The sequence below is a fragment of the Triticum urartu genome, chromosome 2A (genome assembly GCF_056163025.1).
Source record: "Triticum urartu cultivar PI428250 chromosome 2A, HENAU_Tu73, whole genome shotgun sequence".
NCBI classification, from domain to species: domain Eukaryota; kingdom Viridiplantae; phylum Streptophyta; class Magnoliopsida; order Poales; family Poaceae; genus Triticum; species Triticum urartu.
In genome coordinates this window covers 688,090,524-688,111,613 of record NC_141874.1, presented here as the reverse complement: position 1 = coordinate 688,111,613, position 21,090 = coordinate 688,090,524, and the positions used below count along the sequence as shown (strand labels likewise).

Sequence of the window (21,090 nt, the reverse complement as noted above, 5' to 3'; positions counted from 1 at the left end):
AGTCAGTGTGTGCTGTGGGCTGATAAGCCACTCCTGTACTGTACCGGAGAGAGCTCATATCTGCAGGACAGAAAATAACTCTGAACTCCTCTCTTGTCTCTCAGATATACTACGCGACGGTCTGTACCAGTCAAGTACAAATCTCCAAAGTAGAGAAACCGTCTAGCAGATATACAAAAATGACTTCTGTGAAAAGAAAAAGAAAATAACCCAAATGACAACAACTTCGAGGCAAGAAAAAAAAGAGAGGAGAGATTTCGCATTTCACTAGGCACGGTGGGTTGGCGTTCCCGTGCTTACAGAAAACAAAAGATTCACACGCTCGGCCCTACGACAGAGCCAATTTAAATTCTGGATGTTGAATCCCAACTTGTAGTTTGTGAACGAAATTTCTGAAAATTTTCAGGGAGTTTCCTTTGCTCCCCGATCAGCTCTTCGTCGATGATGAACTCGGGATGCAACTCCTTTGCCTTATGTGCCTGAATTTAAGATGAGAGAGAAGGTGCATATGTCATCATGAAATTAACAAATGAGCTACGATTTAAAATACAAGCATGTAAAGGGACATCATTAATTAGGTGATTGTACCTCGTCATGTTGTATAAGTGGCCTAATATCAAAGATGATGATGGGACGCTGGGGATGGACATTGACTGCGCGCCTCGATGCAGCCACCGCCTCCTTCACATCCGCAAGTGTGACACCATGACGGTCGATTCCCACAGTGACCTGCCGAAGGGACACGAGGTTCTGCAGGCCAAAGTAGAAATCGCCATTGCCATCATCTTTTGCCTTCTGGACACTCAAGTTGAAGAGAACTGTCTCGGCCTTTGGAAAAGTGCCTCGTTGAAACGCTATCTGCCTGGGTGATTCATGGGCATGGCCCAACTGCCAACGTACACCTGAAACAATCAAAACTGCTCATCAGTAAATTCATCCTGCTTAGATCAGATAAGCTTCTAATTCATTCTGCTTATAGGATGATGAAGATGTTAAGAGGAGCCGTGGAGTGATGTCATATTCATAACATCCAATTTTATATGGCATGTTTTTCTTTCATTTTTACGACCAAACTTCCTTTTGAACTTCACTTTCTTTTTTTTCTACAATATAACTTGGCCGAAAGCTGAAACAAATGTCCACCATATAAAAGCAGGCAGATACATGAATGTAAGATAAGGTGTCTCACGTGTTAATGAAGGTGATGATAATCAATCGAATGTACCCGAAACAGTAGAGCCAGGCAACCAGCAAATTAATGTGTAGTCCTGGTTGGCCACAGATTCCAAATGCCATGATGTAACATGGCAACATCAAGCATACCATGTGAGGTTGGTTCCAATGATCTGCTGTGTGGTTTCACTGAATAACAAACCTAGAGCAAAATAACAAGTATACTTCAGCAACAAACCTAGTACTCACTGCCATCCTTTTTTCATAGTGAAACTGCATCATGAGACAGATGGTAGTAACTAGTGACTTTATGTTTCTCCTATATGTTAAAATAATATCTCATATGCTGAACAGTAAAGTACAAATAGAAACTACCAGCCAATTCAATGATTAACAGAGGAAGTGATAGAATAATAAATTGTCTGAGAGCAAAGCAGTGCATTACCATGTTTCTAGTTAACAGCATTTTTTTATCGAACAATACCGGAGAGCCTATTTACAACATTGATTGATATCCCCCACACAAAAAAACAGCGTTGGTTGATATGTGCTGATCAGAATAAGCACGGGGTTGAATTAATGGAACTGGACAAGATGGGATGCGTAATTAAATAGGAGAAAACATACTTGAGCCTTTTCATCAGTTAATCAGAAAGTAACTGAGAAGATATAATATCACCAAATACTACGTCATGGAGCCACTGACAAAGCTAATCGGGATAAAAATAGAAGCAACAAAGAAAAGAAAAACATACCCCATGGTAAGGCTTGCACTCACGGCCAGTTGATATGGCATAGCTCACAGCCAGCCAGCAACTAGAAGACACAAGAATAAGCGAAAGGTCATAATGCCCCTGATAAACAAAAAGAGTTGCCACTCTCAACATGGTTTCCTTGGTCCATCCATCATGCAGCTAGAGTAGCTTGTGGAAAGTCAAAGGGGTGAATGATGCTTGAACAAAAATGTGCTGGTGACAGGGAGCACAGAAATATGTACAACATCTCGGATGGCTGCAATCTACAGAGAGATAAATTACTTTTAGTAGAAAGAGGGTGAGCATGTAAACTAATTATGTAGGCAAAATGCTCCGAAAGTGTACCTTAGAAGTAAACACTGGTGATTAATTCGCATACTGATAATCAATCGTGACCTTTAGCTTCTCTGTTGCTACAATTCTGCCGTGCATGCCTAGCTCCTCACTGCAATAAAATAACACAAGGTCCCTGAGTGATGGTGGGAGGCCCATGTCTGGCAGCCTTGTGATGCTCTGACAATGACATATAGATAACCTCTCAAGGGAGGTCAGGCTGTGCAGGTTTTCAGGAAGTGACAAGAGATTCGGGTAATGCCGAAATCGAAGTTCTTGAAGGGAGGTTAGAAGTTGTAACCCTCTCTCTTGTTCCCCTGTTAGGTTCACAAAGCTCTCTCTCTGTTCAACACTCCGAGAACAAAACTCTAGGTGTGTTAGAGATGTGAGCTGTTTGCATAAGGGCATGGAAAGGACAGATGCGTCATCAATCTCAAGAGTTTCCAGTCTGGACCAGATCTCAGAGGCCCCTTGCTGATGCGACACAAGCTCCAAACAGGAAGCTAGGCCAGGGGGGTTAAATACTTTCAAGGATGTCAGGTTTCTACAGAACTGGAGGCCCTCGATCGACACAAGTGAGTTGTGGTGTCGAATTTCCAACTCTTTCAGTGCCGTGCAACATCCCAGCTGTAGAGACGTCAATTCTGGACTGTGCCGTATTGCTAATTTGGTGATGGCAGGGAGGCAGGTCAAGAGACAGGACTGGACCCTATCTGTGAGAGCACAAATCTCAAGTTCATCAAGTGACGGAGGAAGCAGCTGAATTTGATTGCCACCTTGTTCTTGCTCCTGCAGTTTGAACTCCCATGCAGAAGACAGTTCGGGATTCAACCAGATATCCAAGCTTCGAATGGAGGTCAGGAACTGCAAGCCCTCCAGTACAGCCAGCTTACCACAGCGCCAGATTTGCAGCTCCTGTAGAGCCGTACAAGAATGCAGCTGTACAGACTTCAAACATGGGCTATCTGATAGACTTAGCTTTTTGAGGTGGAGAAGGCCTTGAGGAGTGAAGGACTGCAAGTTTCTTGGGAGAGGAGTGATAGTAAGGTCTTCAAGTGATGGAGGGAGTAATCCAACTTCCACGGTACCATCATCTTTCGTTTCACCCACCAACGATGAGACCAGCTCGGGGCAACCACAAAGGACTAGCTCCCTAAGAGAGGTGAATCTTGTAGAATCTCTATTACCCCCAAAGAACTTCAGATCCAAGCTTTGCTGAATCCATAGCACCTTGAGAGAACATAGGAGATTATATGGAAGTTTCAATTCATGTTCATCTTGGGCCAAGGTCATCACTGCTGAAGCCAAACTGCTGGTTCCTTCCGTTTCTGTAGGTTGACTGATTGATAGAAACTTTATCTGCGGACAGTCCCTTAATTGTAACTCCTCAAGGGGCGGTGAATGTGAAAGCAGTTGAGATAGCCACCTCCCAGTTATGCCACATCTGTCAATGTAGACACGTTTGAGAGATGAGAGGACAACCTCTGGCATAATGTTTGACATAGTCAGATTAGGGCAGTTGCGTATATCCAAGGACTCTAAAGCAATGAGCTGGCTGAAAGCTTTACTTGAAAGAGAGATCAGATTTTGGCAGTTTCTTATTCCAAACGATGTTATGCCCCCAAGGTTACTGAATGCCAGGATACTGTCATCTAGCACACTCAACTCATTAGATTCGATAGAGAACCATCTATGCTTTATACTCATTCTTGCAAGTCTCAGAGCTCCCCTGATGGACAACTCAGAAATCAAAGCAGAAGGCGGAAGAGGGTGTGACACTATCAAACAAGGGCAATCATGGATGGTAAGTCTACGCAGACTAGATGGCAATCCCATTTGATCTCCTTGGGAGGTTAGACTGCTGCAAAATACCAGGCTTGTCATTTTAGTCAACACCAACTTCTCCAGAGAAGAAACTGAGACTCTGACAACATGTAGGTCCATCAACTCCAACTCCTTGAGCACCTCCATTTCTCTTAGTGGAAGGATTGGCCAGTTGCTGCAACATCATTTATAAAAGTAAGTTCCAAAAATTTGCAAATGTATTGAACAGGAAAAATTAGAGAGAAGAAAAGTACTTTAATATATGAGGACACTGCCCGATGGAGAGTTTCCTGAGAGATGGAAACCATGACTTCTGCTCAGTGTTGAAAGAAGAGTAACTCTGGAAAAGAGTGCACTCATTCAGTTGAGGACAGTTCTTGATCATCAACACCCTTAGATGGGAAGTCAATTCCATTCCATAAGAACCAATACATTTGTCCAGTTTTGGCATATCAATCAAGATCAACTCTTCCAAGGAAGGAACTGAGATTTCCGTTAAATTCAACATTCTGATCAATGTCAGCTTCCTAAGGAAAGGAAGCATTGCAGGAGTTGGAAGAATTTTCCATTCACTGCACTTCTCTAGATGAAGTATCTGCAGCAAGGTAACTGAGGAAGTATTAGAAAGCCAGGTTGGGGAGGTAGCACCACCGTATCCAGTTATTTTTAGAGTTTTGAGGTCCTGATGTGCTTGAAGACCTTCCAGCACATCCTTTGCTGCCTCTGTCTGAAGGCTCGTGCTGTTATCTTGCCATGACAAGGATAATGTTTCTAGATACTCTTTGTCTAATAGCCTGGCCCCACTAGCCTCTTCTTTAGTCTTCACATTTTCAAGTTGAGAAATTTCAAGTAGTACAAGTTCATTCAGGGACTGAAGTTCTCTTATCTCAAAACTACCACCATTTCGAACCTTGAAACTTAGTTCCTGAAGAGAGGTCATGTTTCCAACACAGGCTATTGCCTGATGCACTTTTTCATGAGAAATAAGATGGCGCAAATTAACAAGATTATGCATATCAGTAGGCACAGAAAAATTGCCTGAAATACCCACATTCCATACTTGAAGGTGATAAAATCTTGTCAATGCCTGAGGAAACACAGTGTTGTTGTAGACTCTAGACGATCTGGGTGTAATGACAACAGGAATATATTCAAGATAGCGAAGATGGTATGGATTTAACAAACTGTGTATAGAGCTGATGTCAGCATCTGTCACATAAATTCTTAGGAACCGCAAACATTTTGCCTTCTTGCATAAAGTACGCAAGGACCCTAATAAATGTATGCTGCTTCGCCCAAACAACATCAAAGTCCTCAATTTTTGCAAAGGTCCAACCTTCTGAAGTATTTCATCAAACTTCTCAATAGGAAAACTGCCAGCTTTATCTTTATCAAAAGCAGTAGTTATGATTGACAAATGGCGAACACTTGGTCGAATTTCCTCATGTTTCAATCCATGTACAGTTGCACACTCATTTGATGAAACTTTCCCTGCCAATTCATGCATTAGATCATGCATAACATAACGTGAGCCAACCTTTTGGAAGAAGCACAAATCAACTAATCTATCCAAATATCGCCGCCCTGTTTCCTCCAATTTCATCGTAGGGTCTTCACACTGCACAAAATTCTGTGATACCCAAGCACGGACCAATTCTTTCCCATGAAGACGTTTGTCCTCTGGAAATAAAGAGCAGTACGAGAAACAGCGTTGAAGGTAGACTGGAAGATAATCATAACTAAGCTTCAAGACGGGTAAAATATCATTAGCATCTTGTTGAAGAGATCTCCATTTGTCCCGAACTGCCCTCCAATGCTTATCACTAACACTTGTGTTCAAAAGTGCACCAACACTTTGTGCGGCTAGTGGGCAGCCCTTTAGTGCTTTCACAATCTGTTTCCCAATAGACTGCAAACCAGGATCACCCTCGTAGTTCTCGTTACCAAATGCACATGCCTTGAATAACAGCCAAAACTCCTTTTCATTCAGGCCACTCAATTTGACTTCATCCATCGTTTGTATCATTTTTGCAACTGAATTCATTCTAGTTGTTGCTAGTATCATGCAACCACTTGCTTGATTACCTTTCAATGGAGCCAAGAGTTTAATCCATCCATTCCTGTCCTTGTCTTCCCACATGTCATCCAATACGAGCAGAAATCTTTTGTTTCTGATATTCTTCAAAAGGTTCTTCTGCAGTACATTGAAATTGCTTATATTTTCATATTCTTGTCTATTTTCACATACATGCTCTAGGATCTCACGTGTTATCCTCACTTCATTGAAGTCAGTGGATACACAAACCCACATTTGCAGATCAAAATGATCTCTAATTCTTTGGTCCTTGCATACAAATCTAGCAAGAGTTGTCTTCCCAACACCACCAATGCCAACCACCGGCAAAACATTCAGATCACTAGAACCCCCCTCTGTCAACAGCTCTATTATCTTGTCTCGCTCTGACTCCCTCCCATACATCTTAACTTCAACTGGAACAGAAGTTGTCAGCCGAGCATTATTGGAAATATTCTGACTCTCAAGTGATGTTGCAGTGGGGCGCGAGACCTCAAGCTGAAGAACTCTCTGCACGGAACTGCCAATAGTGCATAAACCTTTCACTATTCCGTTGATCCTCTGAGAAATGTCATGTTTAATCTCAGAAGTCAGCATAGTACTTTGAGCTGGCCCCTCCTCTTCACGCTTCCTTTTTCTGCTGCATGAGGCCCAACTAGTCATTTGTCTTGTGGCACTGCATACTAATTCATAAGCAGAAGATGGAGCTGATGAGGACACGTAGCTTCCCTCAGGATTAACACCACTAGGAGCACTACAACCTTTCCCTGCATAACAGAACTCTCAATTATTTTGGGACAAGCAAACAAAAGCCACTTGAGCAAAAGCAGATATTATCATGTAACTTGTAACAAATATGAAAAGTTCCATAAGAGACTCCTTTACCTTTTGCCTAAGAAAAATTGGTATGTATTTGGATATCATCAGAAGGAAATCACATTTAAGCAAGAGACAATCTGAGGGTGGTTGCCCTGATAATCAGCTGCTCTCTATCACTCTATTGGTCGCAAAATACAAGGCGCACATGTAGTTCAGGTTTGAGCTTGGCCAACAGTTAATGCTACATAGGTTATGTGACAAAATACATAGGTCATGTGACAAAAAGTATACCATAGGGAAGTGCTCCTGAGTACAAATCTAATAGTATCAGATGTATATAATGCATGTGTCATTCCTCAAATTGCTGTTCAAACCTATACTTTGCACTGGGTGCCTAACATTTTGGAACGCAGGGAGAAAACTATAGGCCAAGTAGCAATTACAATCACGCAAATTCAAAAGCTGAAAGCAACAGAGATGGAACAAGAGAGACGAGTGAAGCACCTTCTTCGATCTGCTGCTGGAGTCGGTAGTAATCGAGCTCGTCCATCACGTCCTCCGAGTCATAAAGCAGCTCTTTGAGATCATCCAGTGAACGTGCCAGAGGCTTGTTTTCAATCCTCCTTCCCTCGGCAGCAGCAAGAACCATCTCCACGTTTCTCATCTCAAATTTGAGCTTCTCCACATCTTCAGCAAGCCCAATTTCACGAGCCCAGGCTTCAATCTGTTCAGTGAAGAAGCTCCCAAGGATGGTTTGCACCAGCCATCCTATTGCCGCGTCAACTACCATGAGAAGCCCCGTCATCTCAAGGCACACCGGAGGCAGCACAGCAAGCAGGAGCAAAAGTAGGCCTTCCACAGGGGAGAAACCAAAACAGATGGATTTAGAGGAAAGGAGAACGATCGATGATTCATCAAAAGGAAGGAACTGGGCAGGCAGCAAATGAGAGAGAGTTAAACTATGCACCAAAACCAGCTAGCTTTGCCAAGTAACAACTAGGATGATAGGGTTTCCACAGATATGGAACTTACAAGGAAGCACATGAGTCAAGTCTTGGCACCACAGTTGCATTAATTAAAGGTGTTTGGTTGTATACTTGTATGACTGCAATACACTCCTCTTTACTAATGAAACAGAACATAGTTGTCAGCCATGTAAAAAAAGATTAGCTCATGATGTTAACATACCAACTACAGAGCAGTTTCACGGAAACTGAGTCTAGAGCTAACTTAACCAAAAAACATGGCAGGCCGCAAATAAGATATGATTCAAACTATGCACTAAAAACAGCTAAGTTCCCCAACTAACGCTAGAATCCCTTTAACTGACGTACATGGCCCCCATGTCAGCTTGAAGCGGGGTCTGCACAGGGCTGTGGAATTATGGTGGCCGTGAGTCAAGTCTTGAGCCCATAGTTGCGTTAACTAATGGTGTATTTGGCTGGGCGGCCTCTTTATACTAATCAAACATAACATAGCTGTCAGCCTTGTACAAAATACTAGCTTATGACGTAACATCCCAACTACTGAGCACTTTCATGGTAACTGAGGCCAGAGAACAGCAATAACAATAGGTATTGGGCCTATAGCAGCCTGGAATCTCTGGACGCACATGCAGACAGGAGAAATGGTACAAGCAATGCCGGACAAAACATCACGAAGGGCCATGTTATAGCTTGGCACTGATCATAATTGAGATGCTTTAGTTTCCGTTAAGTATGTGCAACCTTTTAGCCAGCGACAAATTTTGGCATATAGAGTAGGATATTAACTACTGTATATGTATGCTCAGGATATACTTCAAAACTCTGAACGTAGAAGGACCGTAACCAGACAACACATTCACTTGGTGTGTATACATGGGTAATCTGGCCAGGGAGGGAGGCAAGATGTGCGACAAACAATCACCCTCTTTACCTGTGCGCCGACCAGCTCGGACCTGAACTGAACGTGGCGCCAAGGCCCACGACATCAGTCCACACCAGAGATGGAGATTGTCGACGTTGCTGCCTGCGCCTGCGCGACGGCCATCCGCGCGTGCACCCTGCGCAGGTTCTCCGGCCGGGCATTCCCTCGAACATGTGAAGGGCGCGAACGCGCACTGGACGGCCATGCTGTGACACCGGGGGAAGGACGCACGCAGAGGGGCACGCGCCGCGGTAGATTTGCCTCACCGCGTAAGCACTCGCGCCATTGGTGGCGAAATGCCGGACGGGATGACGGGATCGGATGCGTCTGCGAGAGGTGTTCGAGTGTCACAGCTGATGGCGACGATGCAAAGACGTAGACTGTCACACCTGATACACCTGATACAAGTGTATCAGTGGACATGTAATAGGTGAGGAGAGGAATTGGGCCATAAGCAATTGGGCTGGAGCCTGTGGATGTAATGGGCCGCGTGTGGCCTAGAGTGGGTACTTAACCCATCGTGTATCAGTGGACTGGTTATGCAATGAGAGAATACTGAACAACTCTTTCTCGTCTTCCTTCGTCTATCTCCCTCTTGCTCTCCTCACCTACTCCTTTTCCCCTCCGTGCGATCGATCCCCTTTCCTAGGGTTCATCGGTCGTCACATAGACACGGGATGGCGCCACCGTGATGCAGAGACGGATAATAAGGTGACACAGTCGAGTGGGTTAACTTATCCGTGGGCCATGTGTGGCAGTGAGTGTGTGCTGTGGGCTTATAAGCCACTCCTGTACTGTACCGGAGAGAACTCATATCTGCAGAAAAGAAAATAACTCTGGACTCCTCTGGCCTCTCTTGTCTCTCCTTGTTGCCTCTTCTCTTCCTTAAGGCAACAAGTAGCGAGGCTAGCTCTCGCGCCGGCAGTCATACCGAGAGTGGGGAGTACTTCTCAGTTCTGACCGATGCGCGCACTTAACCCGTGTAATTACAACACCCAACGACAGATCGAGCAAGTTTGACATACCCAATGTGCAGAGCCAACTAGTCCCGCACATATACTACGCGATGGTCTGTTTCAGTAGATATTTTTTCAAGTACAGTACAAATCTCCAAAGCAGACGAAACCTTCTAAGCAGATATACAAACATGATTTCTGTGAAAAAGAAAAAAAAAGAACCCAAACAACAACAATCTCGGTCGAGGCAAGAAAAAAACGAAGAAACATTTTCGCAGTTCACTAGGCGCAGTGGGTTGGTGTTTCCGTGCTTGCATAAAACAGTAGATTCACGAGCTCAGTCCTATGACAAAGCCAATTTAAATTCTGGATGTTGAATCCCAACTTGTAGTTTGTGCATGAATTTTTCAGAATTTTTCTGGGAGTTTCCTTAATTTGCTCCCCGATCAGCTCTTCGTCAATGATGAACTCAGGATGAATCTCATTTGCCCTATGTGCCTAAATTTAAGAGGGGAGGAGAAGGTGCATATGTCATCATGAAATTAACACGTGAGCTATGATTTAAAATGCAATAAGCATGCAAAGGGAAAGCATTGATTAGGTGACTGTACCTCGTCATGTTGTATAAGTGGCCTAATATCAAAGGTGATGATGGGACGATGGGGATGGACATCGACATTTAATCGATCCTCTCTTGTCTCTCCTGGTTGCCTCTTCTTCCTTACGGCAACAAGTACCCCTCCGTTCCTAACTAAATATAAGTTGTTTTAGAGATTTTATAATATGGACTACATACAGAGTAAAATGAAAATCTACATTCTAAACTGTGTCTATTTACATCTGTATGTAGTACATATTAAAATCTATAAAAAATTATTTAGGAACCGATGGATGGAGTAGTTAGCTCCCATACCAGCAATCACACGGAGAGTGAGGAGTACTTCTCACCGATGCGGGCACTTAACCCTCAACGACAGATCGAGCAAATTTAACATATCCAATGTGCAGAACCAAATTGTTTTGCAGATATACTACGCGATGGTATGCATCAGTAGATATTTTCTTAAGTACAAATCTGCAAAGCGGACCAAACCACCTAGCATATATACAAACATGACTTCTATGAAAAGAAAAGAAAAGAAAACAACCCAAACAACAACAATCTCGGTCGAGGCAAGAAAAAAAACGAAGAAACATTTTCGCAGTTCACTAGGCGCAGTGGGTTGGTGTTTCCGTGCTTGCAGAAAACAGTAGATTCATGAGCTCAGTCCTATGACAAAGCCAATTTAAATTCTGGATATTGAATCCCAACTTGTAGTTTGTGCATGAATTTTTTGGAATTTTTCTGGGAGTTTCCTTAATTTGCTCCCCGATCAGCTCTTCGTCAATGATGAACTCGGGATGAATCTCATTTGCCCTATGTGCCTGAATTTAAGATGGGTGGAGAAGGTGCATATGTCATCACAAAATTAACACGTGAGCTATGATTTAAAATGCAATAAGATGTAAAGGGAAAGCATTAATTAGGTGATTGTACCTCGTCATGTTGTATAAGTGGCCTAATATCAAAGGTGATGATGGGACGATGGGGATGGACATCAACTGCGCGCCTCAGTGCAGCCACCGCCTCCTTCACGCCTGCAAGTGTGACACCATGACGGTCGATTCCCACAGTGACCTGCCGAAGGGACACGAGGTTCTGCAGACCAAAGTAGAAATCGCCATTGCCATCATCTTTTGCCTTCTGGACACTAAAGTTGAAGAGAACCGTATCGACCTTTGGAAAAGCGCCTCGTTGAAACGCTATCTGTTTGGGTGATTCACAGTACAATGTGAAGCTTGTTAGACTATCACTACAAAAAAAAATACACTTCCGTGATTATACGTGTTTGTCACAGTAGGTCGCGTTTTCTGTCATGCATGTACATCCATGACAAATTTATGACAGAATTAAGATAGTCATATCTGTGATGTCGTGGAAGTGTTCCATGGCATTGCCAAAATTATCATCACGGAAGTGTCCACTTCCATGACGATAAATCGCGCGTCACAGAAGTGCTTTCGTCAAGGGTGACCAACACGTAGCATCCACCGTAACGGAACGCCGTTAAGCTATCGGGTCGGATTTTGGATCCGATAACCCGTTAACAGCCACGACCAATGCCGATTTTCCACATGTAAAATTCTCATTGGCTGATGGATCCACGCATCAGCTCCGCGTTGGCACATGTGTCACTCATCCAATGGTCGAGATGGGCCTATGATATGTTGACACGTGGACCGGCCCAAAAGTGGTCCACAAAGTTTAAATGGGCCGGCCCAACCGAAGGCCCATAAGATTTAGCGGATCATAATGGGCCGGCCCAGCTAAAGGCCCACAAAATTTAGCGGACCATAATGGGTTGGCCCAGCTAAAGGCCCACACGATTTTGCAGACCATAATGGGCCGGCCCAGCTAAAGGCCCACAAAATTTTGCGAACCACAATGGGCCGGCCCAGCTAAAGGCCCATAAGATTCTGCCGACCATAATGGGCCGACCCAGCTAAAGGCCCAACATTCTCTGTCAAATCGGCCCGTTAACAGCCTGTCCTAAACTTGTCATCAACGCGGCCCATGGTCACTTCTGGCCCGTTAACAGTCCGCTAAGTAATTGGGCCGAATTATGGCCTAGTGTATTTCCGGCCTGTTAAAGGTCCGGCTTCATTTGGGCCCATTTACAGGCCATCAAAACTTTCGGCCCATAAACGACCGTGAAGGATTTGGGTCATATTTGACCATGTCTGACATTCGGCCTGTTAGAGGCCCACTATAGCTTTGGGCCACTTTCGGCCTGTTGTCATTTTCGGCCTGTTAACGCCGGACGTAAAGCATGGGCCATATGTGGCCTAACGTCATATCGGGCCCATTAACGGCCCATATAAAAATGACGATAATCTAGCCCGACCGAAGTTCCATCCTGTTAAAGGCCCGTGTATTAGGTCGGCGCATTTACGGCCCGTCCAAATTTCGGCCTGTCAGGTCCGCATCGTAAATGGGCCACCATTTCGGCCTGCTAAGTCCAGTGGGTTATTTGGCACAATCAGGGCCCAATCTCACTTTCGGTCTATTAAAGGCCCATGTTTTTTATGGGCTCGAGATATTTACACATGTAAACGGCCTATTTTTACTGAGGGCCCAAATTATGTTTAGGCCTGTTAAAGGCCCACTTTGGGCACAGGCCTACCAAAAAAATATGAAAGCTTATGCTGATTTAGGCCCATATATTTTTAGTGGGCTACATGCCAATTTCGGCCCGTAATCATTTTTAGCCCAATTGGAATGGGCCCGACGAATGTTGGCATGTTGGGCTCCTACGAAGCTTTCGGCCGAATACATTACTAAGATAAACCTACACTATACAAAAATAGCGTCGTGATTACTGCAGCCTGAGGCAGCATCATAAATGTTGTATCACAACAAAATAAATTACAACCATACAACAAAAGGCCTATTGGCATAAAGTTTATAGTCCTTCCAGATAAAAGCACCATCAAATGTATAGAAGCACAGATCATTTGACCTGAGTGCTAATGTTTCAGGCTATAGAATCTGATGGAGCAGCACGATCTCCACCTTTTTCCGCCATTGCTCTTGAACAACGAAGCGAATGTCTGATAGTCTGATTTCAAAACCATTCATATCTTGACGATATTTCTCAACCACTATTCTTGTTTCCGAAACAACGTCCATTAGGGATTGGACTTGTGTCTGGAGCACAGATATATCACTCTGTCTAGCAGGAAGATTTTGTTCAGTAGGCGATTTGGACGAGGTTACCTTGACAACCAACCCAGAATTACGCAGGAAGGTGCTTTTTGCACTGTTAGTGGAGAGACACTGACGCACTGCAGCAAGAGGTGACATTGTGCCTGTAGTATCCTCGTCACCTTCAGGTGGTTGTGGTTGTTCAATCATTTGTTCCATAGCTTCCTGAAAGTTTGAACTTGTAGATTAGTGTACCAGATAAGTTACTAATGAGATAAAAACAAACAAAGTAGGTTAAACGTTTATACATAACTTATTTTGGTGAACTACTGTAATACATTAGCATGTATTGTAGTGACAAATACATAATAAAATCACTTTCGGAACATATGTCCATGTAGCATGCCTACTGTATTGTCTATTTCCTCACATTCATTGACATCTAAGGATAAAGAGACATGGTTTAAAGTAGGATGAACATAGTATGACATCATTCATATCATGGGCAAACAGATATAAAACAAACAGGCTATTTTGTCATTGTGTGCGCACGTGAACATAACAACTAGATTACAGATCAAGACCAAAAGAATATCCTTCATCTCTTTTAAACCATGTAAGGTGAAATGATACGTTAAGACAACTGTGAATAAAAGTGAACAGAGTAACTGACATTGGCTGCAAACCAAGTAGTTAAATGAACACATCACAGTACTAATCAGTTCAAGGCAGGAGGAGTAAGGACTTACAACAGCGGCTTGAACTGGTGTGCTCATGCGCTTCATCTTGCTGGTGTGGCAATCCTTGAAGATTTGCACTGCATTCGGTTCAGGTTCTTTTTGTTCCGCACAGGATTTCCTCTGTATTTGGAACAAGTCAATATAGATACGATAATATGGCACAAAAAAAGAAGGAAGTAGCAGCTATTTACAAGAGCCTCGCAGTGTGCAATATAGCTACGAGATCCTGTTGTCTGTTGGAATTTCACTTTAGAACGGTTGGTTTTGTTCTTCAAACAGTTAGCCTAGAAGAAGATACACTTGTAAGGCACATACATAAATACAAGTTCAATATGTGGTCTGATCAAATACATATAGCCTACCTGATACTTTGGATTAGACCAGTGTTTAATGAGGGCTGTCCAGTCTTCATCTGTAATATATTCCACTGGAGATGTTTGGGCGATTTCATTGTTAGCCTTGCCTTCAAAGTGAGATTTTCTAAGGTGGTACCGATACTGTCACAGAGCAGACTGAAAAACATGAGTGCATGCTTGTCTAGTTGCATCATTTTTTGGATCCAACTTGAACCTCATCTGTTGAAAAAAGAATGTGAGTCTTATTAGGAGGAAGCTAGAAGTATGGGACAGAGCAAGACAATATTACTAATTGCGATGAATAACATTACTTACGGATAAATGGTCAAGGAAGGTGTTAAACTGGGTATTGTATTTCTCATTCCTGTACTGGATCCACGTTGGGAGGATATGTGCATGACACCTAACGGCAACGGCTGCCTCTGATACTAACTTGGTTGACTCTGTAGCATCACGTGGCCTTTTTAAACCTACCTCAAAATGGATCTCCATTCTTCCTCCTTTAGATTTTGTTAATCTGCAAGCATTATCCCTGATGTCTGTTGTCGCTTGCGCTGTGGTGCTAGTTCAACAAAGAATATGGAAAGTGTTAGTGTACATCAAACTGTGAGAGTACATATAAAGGAGCATGCAACTGCAACTTGACTCGGTCAGGTACCGTCTTGGTGTTGATGCTCATGAGGTTCATCTGATCTTGCCAAGTCCTGTTGTGTCAGCAATACTTCGGAAGTAGTGTTAGGTGTGAAGGCAGCTTGGGAACTGGCCAGTTCCGGAGCAAACGAACGAGTAACTGGTTGAGGTGCTGGTACAGTTGAAGCGGATGCTGCAGCTGGTGGAGCAGGTGATACTGTGTTTGTAGATTTAGCCGGTGGACTTGGACCTTCTACTGCACTATAAGTACCAGCAGAATCTCGACGGCATAACCTTTTCCGTTTCACCCGACGAGTAACAGCACTCCCTACTATATTATTTTCCTTGCTCTTTTTTGACTTTGCCATGTCAAGCTGTACCCACAACACAAAAGAATAAAATCACTCTTCAGAACTCATTGATGCATGATACAGACAAGCAATACTTTGATGTAAGACAACCGTATGAGGATGGAATATGTAAGAAAAACAGGACGGCATGACATATTCACAGCTACGATGTGCAAACTAAGCAGAAGGATTTTCAAGAAAATAGAAGTAATGCAAGCTAGACACCATATGAAAGATGCAACCAATATTACTCTGCCAAGTTAAAAGTGTCTTGTCATAAGTGGCATTCAAAAAATTAGAAGCAATACAATGTAGGAATCAATGCAAGATGCAACCACTATCAAACTGCCATGTTAAAAGCGTCCAATCATGAGTGACTGATGCGGGATACACAACAGCGGTACTTTGATATAAGAACATGGTATGATAGATAGATGCAGTGTATTCTAGACATAGAAAGCCATGTCATATGCACATGTATAACGTATAAACTCAGCAGGTGCAATTTAATCAAAATAGAAGAAATACAGGCTAGACTTATCACGCTGTCAACTTAGAGCAAGCACCTGCGATGGTGGAGTACGGGAGATGAACTCATCATGTAGACTTGGGACTTCAACTTCATTAGCAGTAGCAGTGGCAAATCTAGAGAGTCTCTGTTTGCGTCGGTGCGGAGGACCACCAACATCCCCTAACTTACTCTTTTCCTTCCTATTTTCTGATATTGCCTTATGAAGTCAAAACCACAAGAAGATGAATAAAATTAGCTCTGCATAACTGGTTGATGCATGATACAGACGAACACTACTTTGATGTAAGGCAAGCGCAGGATAGGAGGATGGAATATATACAAAAAAAGACAGCGTTTCATATTCACACGTACAATAGGAGGATGGAATATGTATGAAAAACAGTAAGCGGAAGGCATTTCAACAAAATTAGAAGAAATGAAAGCTAGGCACCATATGAGCATGCAACCAATATCACTCTATCAGGTAAAAAGTGTCTCGTCGTAAGTGTCATTTCAAGAAATTAGAAGCAGTACAAGCTAGAAGACAATGCAAGATGCAACCTACATCACAGTCCCAAGTTAAGTGTGTCTTACGGGTAAGTGATCATTGTAGGTATAAGTTGTAAGCTACGCAAATGCAATTCAACATAATCAGAAGCAATACAAACTAGACATCATACGGAAAACGCAATCACGTATAACAGTTCCAAGTAAGAGCAAGCACCTGTGATGGTGGAGTAGGGGAGATGTGCTCATCATGTACATGTATGTTCTAGAAACAGGAACACGGGTCATATTCACATGCATTATGTGTAAAGTAAGCAGATGCAATTCAAGTTAGAAGCAATACAAGCTAGACATCATATGCAACACGCAACCACATATAATAGTGTCAAATTAGAGCAAGCACTTGTGATGGTGGAGTAGGGGAGATGTGCTCATCATCTACACAGCTACGTTGACTGTCCAGCCTTGTGTTGTCTTGCGAATCTTGTTGGGAGGATGGCGGAGTAGAATCTGTAGAGACCCCCTGTTTGAGTTGCTCCGAAGGACCACCATCATCCACTGCTGGACTAATTTCCTTCAGTTGTAATGATTTTGCATTGTGAAGTCAAACCAATAAGAAAAAGGAATAAAATTCACTCTTCAGAACTCATTCATGCATGATACTGACGAACACTACTCGGATAAAAGGCGAACACATGATGCGAGGATGGAATATGTATGAAAAACAGGATGGTGTGACATATTCACACCTATGATGTGGTAACTAAGCAGAAGGCATTTCAACAAATTAGAAGCACTGCAAGCTAAACACCATATGAAAGATGCAACCAATATCACTCTGCCAAGTTCAAACTGTATGGTGTTTCAAAAAATTAGAAGCAGTACATGCTAGAAATCATATGCAAGACACAACCAATATCACAGTGGCGACTTAAAGGTGCCTTATCATAAGATATAGTATGTACCAAAAACAAGAAAGCGTGTCATATTCACATGTATCATGTGTAAGCTAAGCAGATGCAATTTACACTAACTAGGAGCAATACGAGCTAGACACCATATTTAGAGACATTATAACCGAGCACTTTTCCAGCCCTTCCAAGCCATCAGCACTCGTAGCCGTCCGATCATCACTTGGGGAGTTTGTTGGCCATCCGATTGTCCCTCGATCCCACGTTCGCTCGCTTTGACCGCTACCAACGAGAGCGATCACTTTTGCTGGGCCACTGCTCTGGTGATATTTTTGGGCCTCTGGTATTAAATTGGGCCCAATGAGTCAACCGTTCTCTGTACTACAGGGTCTGCTCCGCGTCTTCGTAGCCCCACTAACTTCCCCTCCCCTTCCCTCACCGCACCAGGCCGCGCTCCACACCCCCGACCCGGTGCACCGCCGCTGTCGTCGTTGCCGCAGAGAGAGGAAGAGAGTGATGACAATGGTAACGGCGGGCCAAACGGATCGCCAAGTACATCATGCGGAGTGGTGTCGCTCGGATCGATGCCCTTCTACACCGAACCTCCAAATCTCGCACGAAAAAAGGGGATCTTGGCGATGGCGGCGGCCGGCGTCACTTCCTCCATCCTCTAGGTCTGTGTGCATCTGCTCCTTCTGTGCATCTCCTATTTTCTACGAGGCGCTTGCTCGATCTGGTCTTCGAGATGGTTGAATGGGAGAGGACATGAGAGGCTGAGCAGTATGGGCCGGCGTCGCTGTCGTGCAGGAAGATGTTGTTTCCGAGCCTGCCACCGCTGCCCCCACGCTGGAAGAGGCGTCCTCAGAGGCTTCCAAGTCTGACAGCGGCCACAAGAGAAAGCTCAAGGAGGCCGACGCAGTCGCGGAGGCGAACGGCGCCTGGGAGGACGCCAACCGACCGCATGTGGAAGGCAAACCACAGGTTAATCGGTTAATCTCTACAACACCCCACCCCTCTCTATCCACGTGTGTCTTGTACCTAGGATTTAGTGTCACAAACCAGTAAGACCAAGCCTGTAGGCGGACTTGGTAATGCTGATGACCTTTTTGAACATATGTTCAGGGACAACTTGAACCTCCCATACCAAATAAATAAATGGGCATGTACACTATTATGATTTGTCATGTGCGGAAATTTTCAAGCCTAATTTGTCAAAGAATGGAGATCTCACGTGATCCATAAGGAGCAAACCCCACTCCTTGTTCCAGATTTCTTCAATAATCTTATCTGAATCTTCAGATAGTTTGCCCCCAAATGCTACCATCTTATATATGTAGTCACAACAACACCAACCATCCCTCGAAATTTCTCTTTTTATGTGATGTAAAACGACTGATATGTTCATCTCTTATAGTTGACCAGAGCTTGAACTGGAATGCTCATTGATCAGTAGATACAACATTTGTGACTAAGCATAGATATTCTTCTTAATACGACAAGCTGCAGATACACCGACCAAGGACATACCAGCACCACAATGCCTGACCTTGCTCTGGCTGCAAAATCATGGCAAAAATTGTGCAGAAAAGGAGAAGAAGCAGCAGTTGATACTCTGCAGATACTTTGGAACAATAGATGCAATCCATTTCAGTGTATGCCACTGAGTTCCAAAACTAACAATTAACCAGTGAACTCAGGGATTACATTTTCTAGCTAATGCCAAAAGAAGTGAGACTGTCCCTATATTTTTGCTTAAATTTAACAGATTATTTAGTGACGAATTTGGTAGAAATAAATAAACCCAAAAGAATGCTAATGAACCTGAAAATATCCATTGGACAAAAAGTGCATTCTTCTAGCCACTAGCCTACAAGGTAGAGATCATACTTTTGTTTGCGGAGCAAATGCGCTGAGACAACCTGCAAATGAGCTCAAGTGCAAAAAAATAATAATTACAGAAGATGCAGATCTTATTTCAGATGCCATGACTCGTCCGGTGGAATTGTTTGCAAGTCATGTGAGTATTGACAAGGCTGAGCAGCTTATTAAGAGTGTTATCTCTGAGGTATGCTAAGGGTATCGGTTTGCAGTAGTTCACTTTAGATGCATTTCTATCTGTGAAGTTACATCTCTAAGGTTCCATCAAATACATCTATTGCAGGTTGAGTTAGGTTCCCCTACCTTGATAGCCAAAGGTTTTGGGTCCAGATAGTCAGGTTCAGAACAGTTTGAGAGTGGAGGCTTGCCAGTGTCCAGTTTCTTCTACCTCATCATGCATGTTCTCGGGCTCCCCCAACCTCGACCTTCACGTTGAGCGGTGGTGCCCCTCTAATGGCCAGTTGAAGCGGCAACCCCAGGCACACTGCCGTCAAGATAGCAACCATGGCTCCGCCCTTTAACCACCCCTGGCCGTGACGTCCTCTCTAGGTGCAAGGAGGAGCGAGTAGGAGGACATGAAGTAACACTCATATATTGTGTGTATCTTCCACTTTATGATTCCAAATCAGATAACCCTGCCAAGGTCAGTACTACTTTTTGTTGTTTCTTGTTATCAATATTCTTTGTGTCGCTTCTAAAATGTCAATTACCAACTGTTCTCCATATATGTAGTCTTCCAGTTCTATGATATCCTGTGCTCAGTTAGTACATAAATATTCAGAAATAGTTCAATGCACAATTCAAGATTAAGTTTTGCTTTTGGTTGTTTGGTGAAGTTGAACTAAAAACATAATCAACATTTTTCTTCATGTGCTCATCATCAGCCTTTAATTCGGATGTTGTACTGACATGTAAACTTCTTGCAATAGTTGTGGTGTGTACGGATACTAATATATATCATCTCTCTTTTATTCCTTCCCTTTTACAGGTCAGCTTGGAGGTTAAAGTGATCTGTAAATCAAGCATAGCAAAAATACTGGCCAAGAAAGATGTCTTATCTCCAGTCTTTAATTTAAACGTCACATTTAGACTTCCTGCCATAACTCTGATGTGTAGTGATACTGATATGTATCCTCTCTTTCCTGCCTCCCTTTTTAGTTTTTTTGTGATATGTTTGGAGGCTAAAGTAATTTGTATATCATCGCTAGATCACTAACCCAGGAAGCTACATTGACTGATCAAACATGCTAATTACTGGACGGTCAATGACTGAATAAACATCACCAGTAATCTTAACAAATCTCCAGAATAAAGGGGGACAACTTATTTGTTCATATTCAGATACTGAAATGAATTTTTATGTTTGCAGCGTTGCGAATTACTATGTACTACGCTTGGATGGTAAACCAGCCTCCGGTAACTGGATATATACAAAAAATAGTCAAACTTCACCTCTTCCATTGCCAACAAATATATGCCAGTATATGTAAATTTAACGGATCATGTATCTTGCATATATATATATATATATATATATATATATATATATATATATATATATATATATATATATATATTTATATATATTTACACAAATTCCTATCATTTTATTGTCAAAAT

General features: G+C 43.0%; 1 protein-coding gene and 1 long non-coding RNA gene across 6 annotated transcripts; one reads left to right on the top strand and one right to left on the bottom strand.

The window, feature by feature from the left end:
* Positions 1-75: 75 nt before the first annotated feature.
* LOC125539745 (uncharacterized) lies at positions 76-9,257 on the bottom strand. Of its 3 annotated transcripts, none has more exons than XM_048703249.2 (8): positions 8,896-9,257; positions 7,483-7,830; positions 4,340-6,926; positions 2,274-4,260; positions 1,929-2,191; positions 1,190-1,375; positions 589-902; positions 76-479 (listed from the first exon to the last, which is right to left on the bottom strand). In XM_048703249.2, exons 1-4 carry the CDS (start codon positions 9,089-9,091, stop codon positions 2,295-2,297), a joined length of 5,097 nt encoding a protein of 1,698 aa, XP_048559206.1. In that variant the 5' UTR covers positions 9,092-9,257; the 3' UTR covers positions 76-479; positions 589-902; positions 1,190-1,375; positions 1,929-2,191; positions 2,274-2,294. The 3 variants fall into 3 exon arrangements, with proteins under 3 accessions (XP_048559206.1, XP_048559207.1, XP_048559208.1); XM_048703250.2 differs by having other exon boundaries at positions 1,226-1,375; XM_048703251.2 differs by lacking the exon at positions 8,896-9,257 and adding an exon at positions 8,011-8,142.
* Positions 9,258-17,985: 8,728 nt separating this feature from the next.
* Positions 17,986-20,833, top strand: LOC125539744 (uncharacterized). Of its 3 annotated transcripts, none has more exons than XR_015617407.1 (5): positions 17,990-18,266; positions 18,400-18,573; positions 19,560-19,657; positions 19,754-20,113; positions 20,459-20,811. It is a non-coding gene; the product is annotated as an uncharacterized LOC125539744 (long non-coding RNA). The 3 variants fall into 3 exon arrangements; XR_007297006.2 differs by having other exon boundaries at positions 17,991-18,266; positions 19,572-19,657; positions 20,459-20,810; XR_007297005.2 differs by having other exon boundaries at positions 17,986-18,266; positions 18,400-19,657; positions 20,459-20,833.
* The last annotated feature ends 257 nt before the right edge of the window (positions 20,834-21,090 follow it).

Coding starts and splice junctions, on each gene's coding strand:
- LOC125539745 (XM_048703249.2), bottom strand. CDS start 9,091: ATGGCCGTCCAGTGCGCGTTCGCGCCCTTCACATGTTCGAGGGAATGC. Junction 6,927..7,482: donor CCAGCAGCAGATCGAAGAAG/GTGCTTCACTCG, acceptor TCTGTTATGCAG/GGAAAGGTTGTAGTGCTCCT. Junction 4,261..4,339: donor CAGTGTCCTCATATATTAAA/GTACTTTTCTTC, acceptor ATGATGTTGCAG/CAACTGGCCAATCCTTCCAC.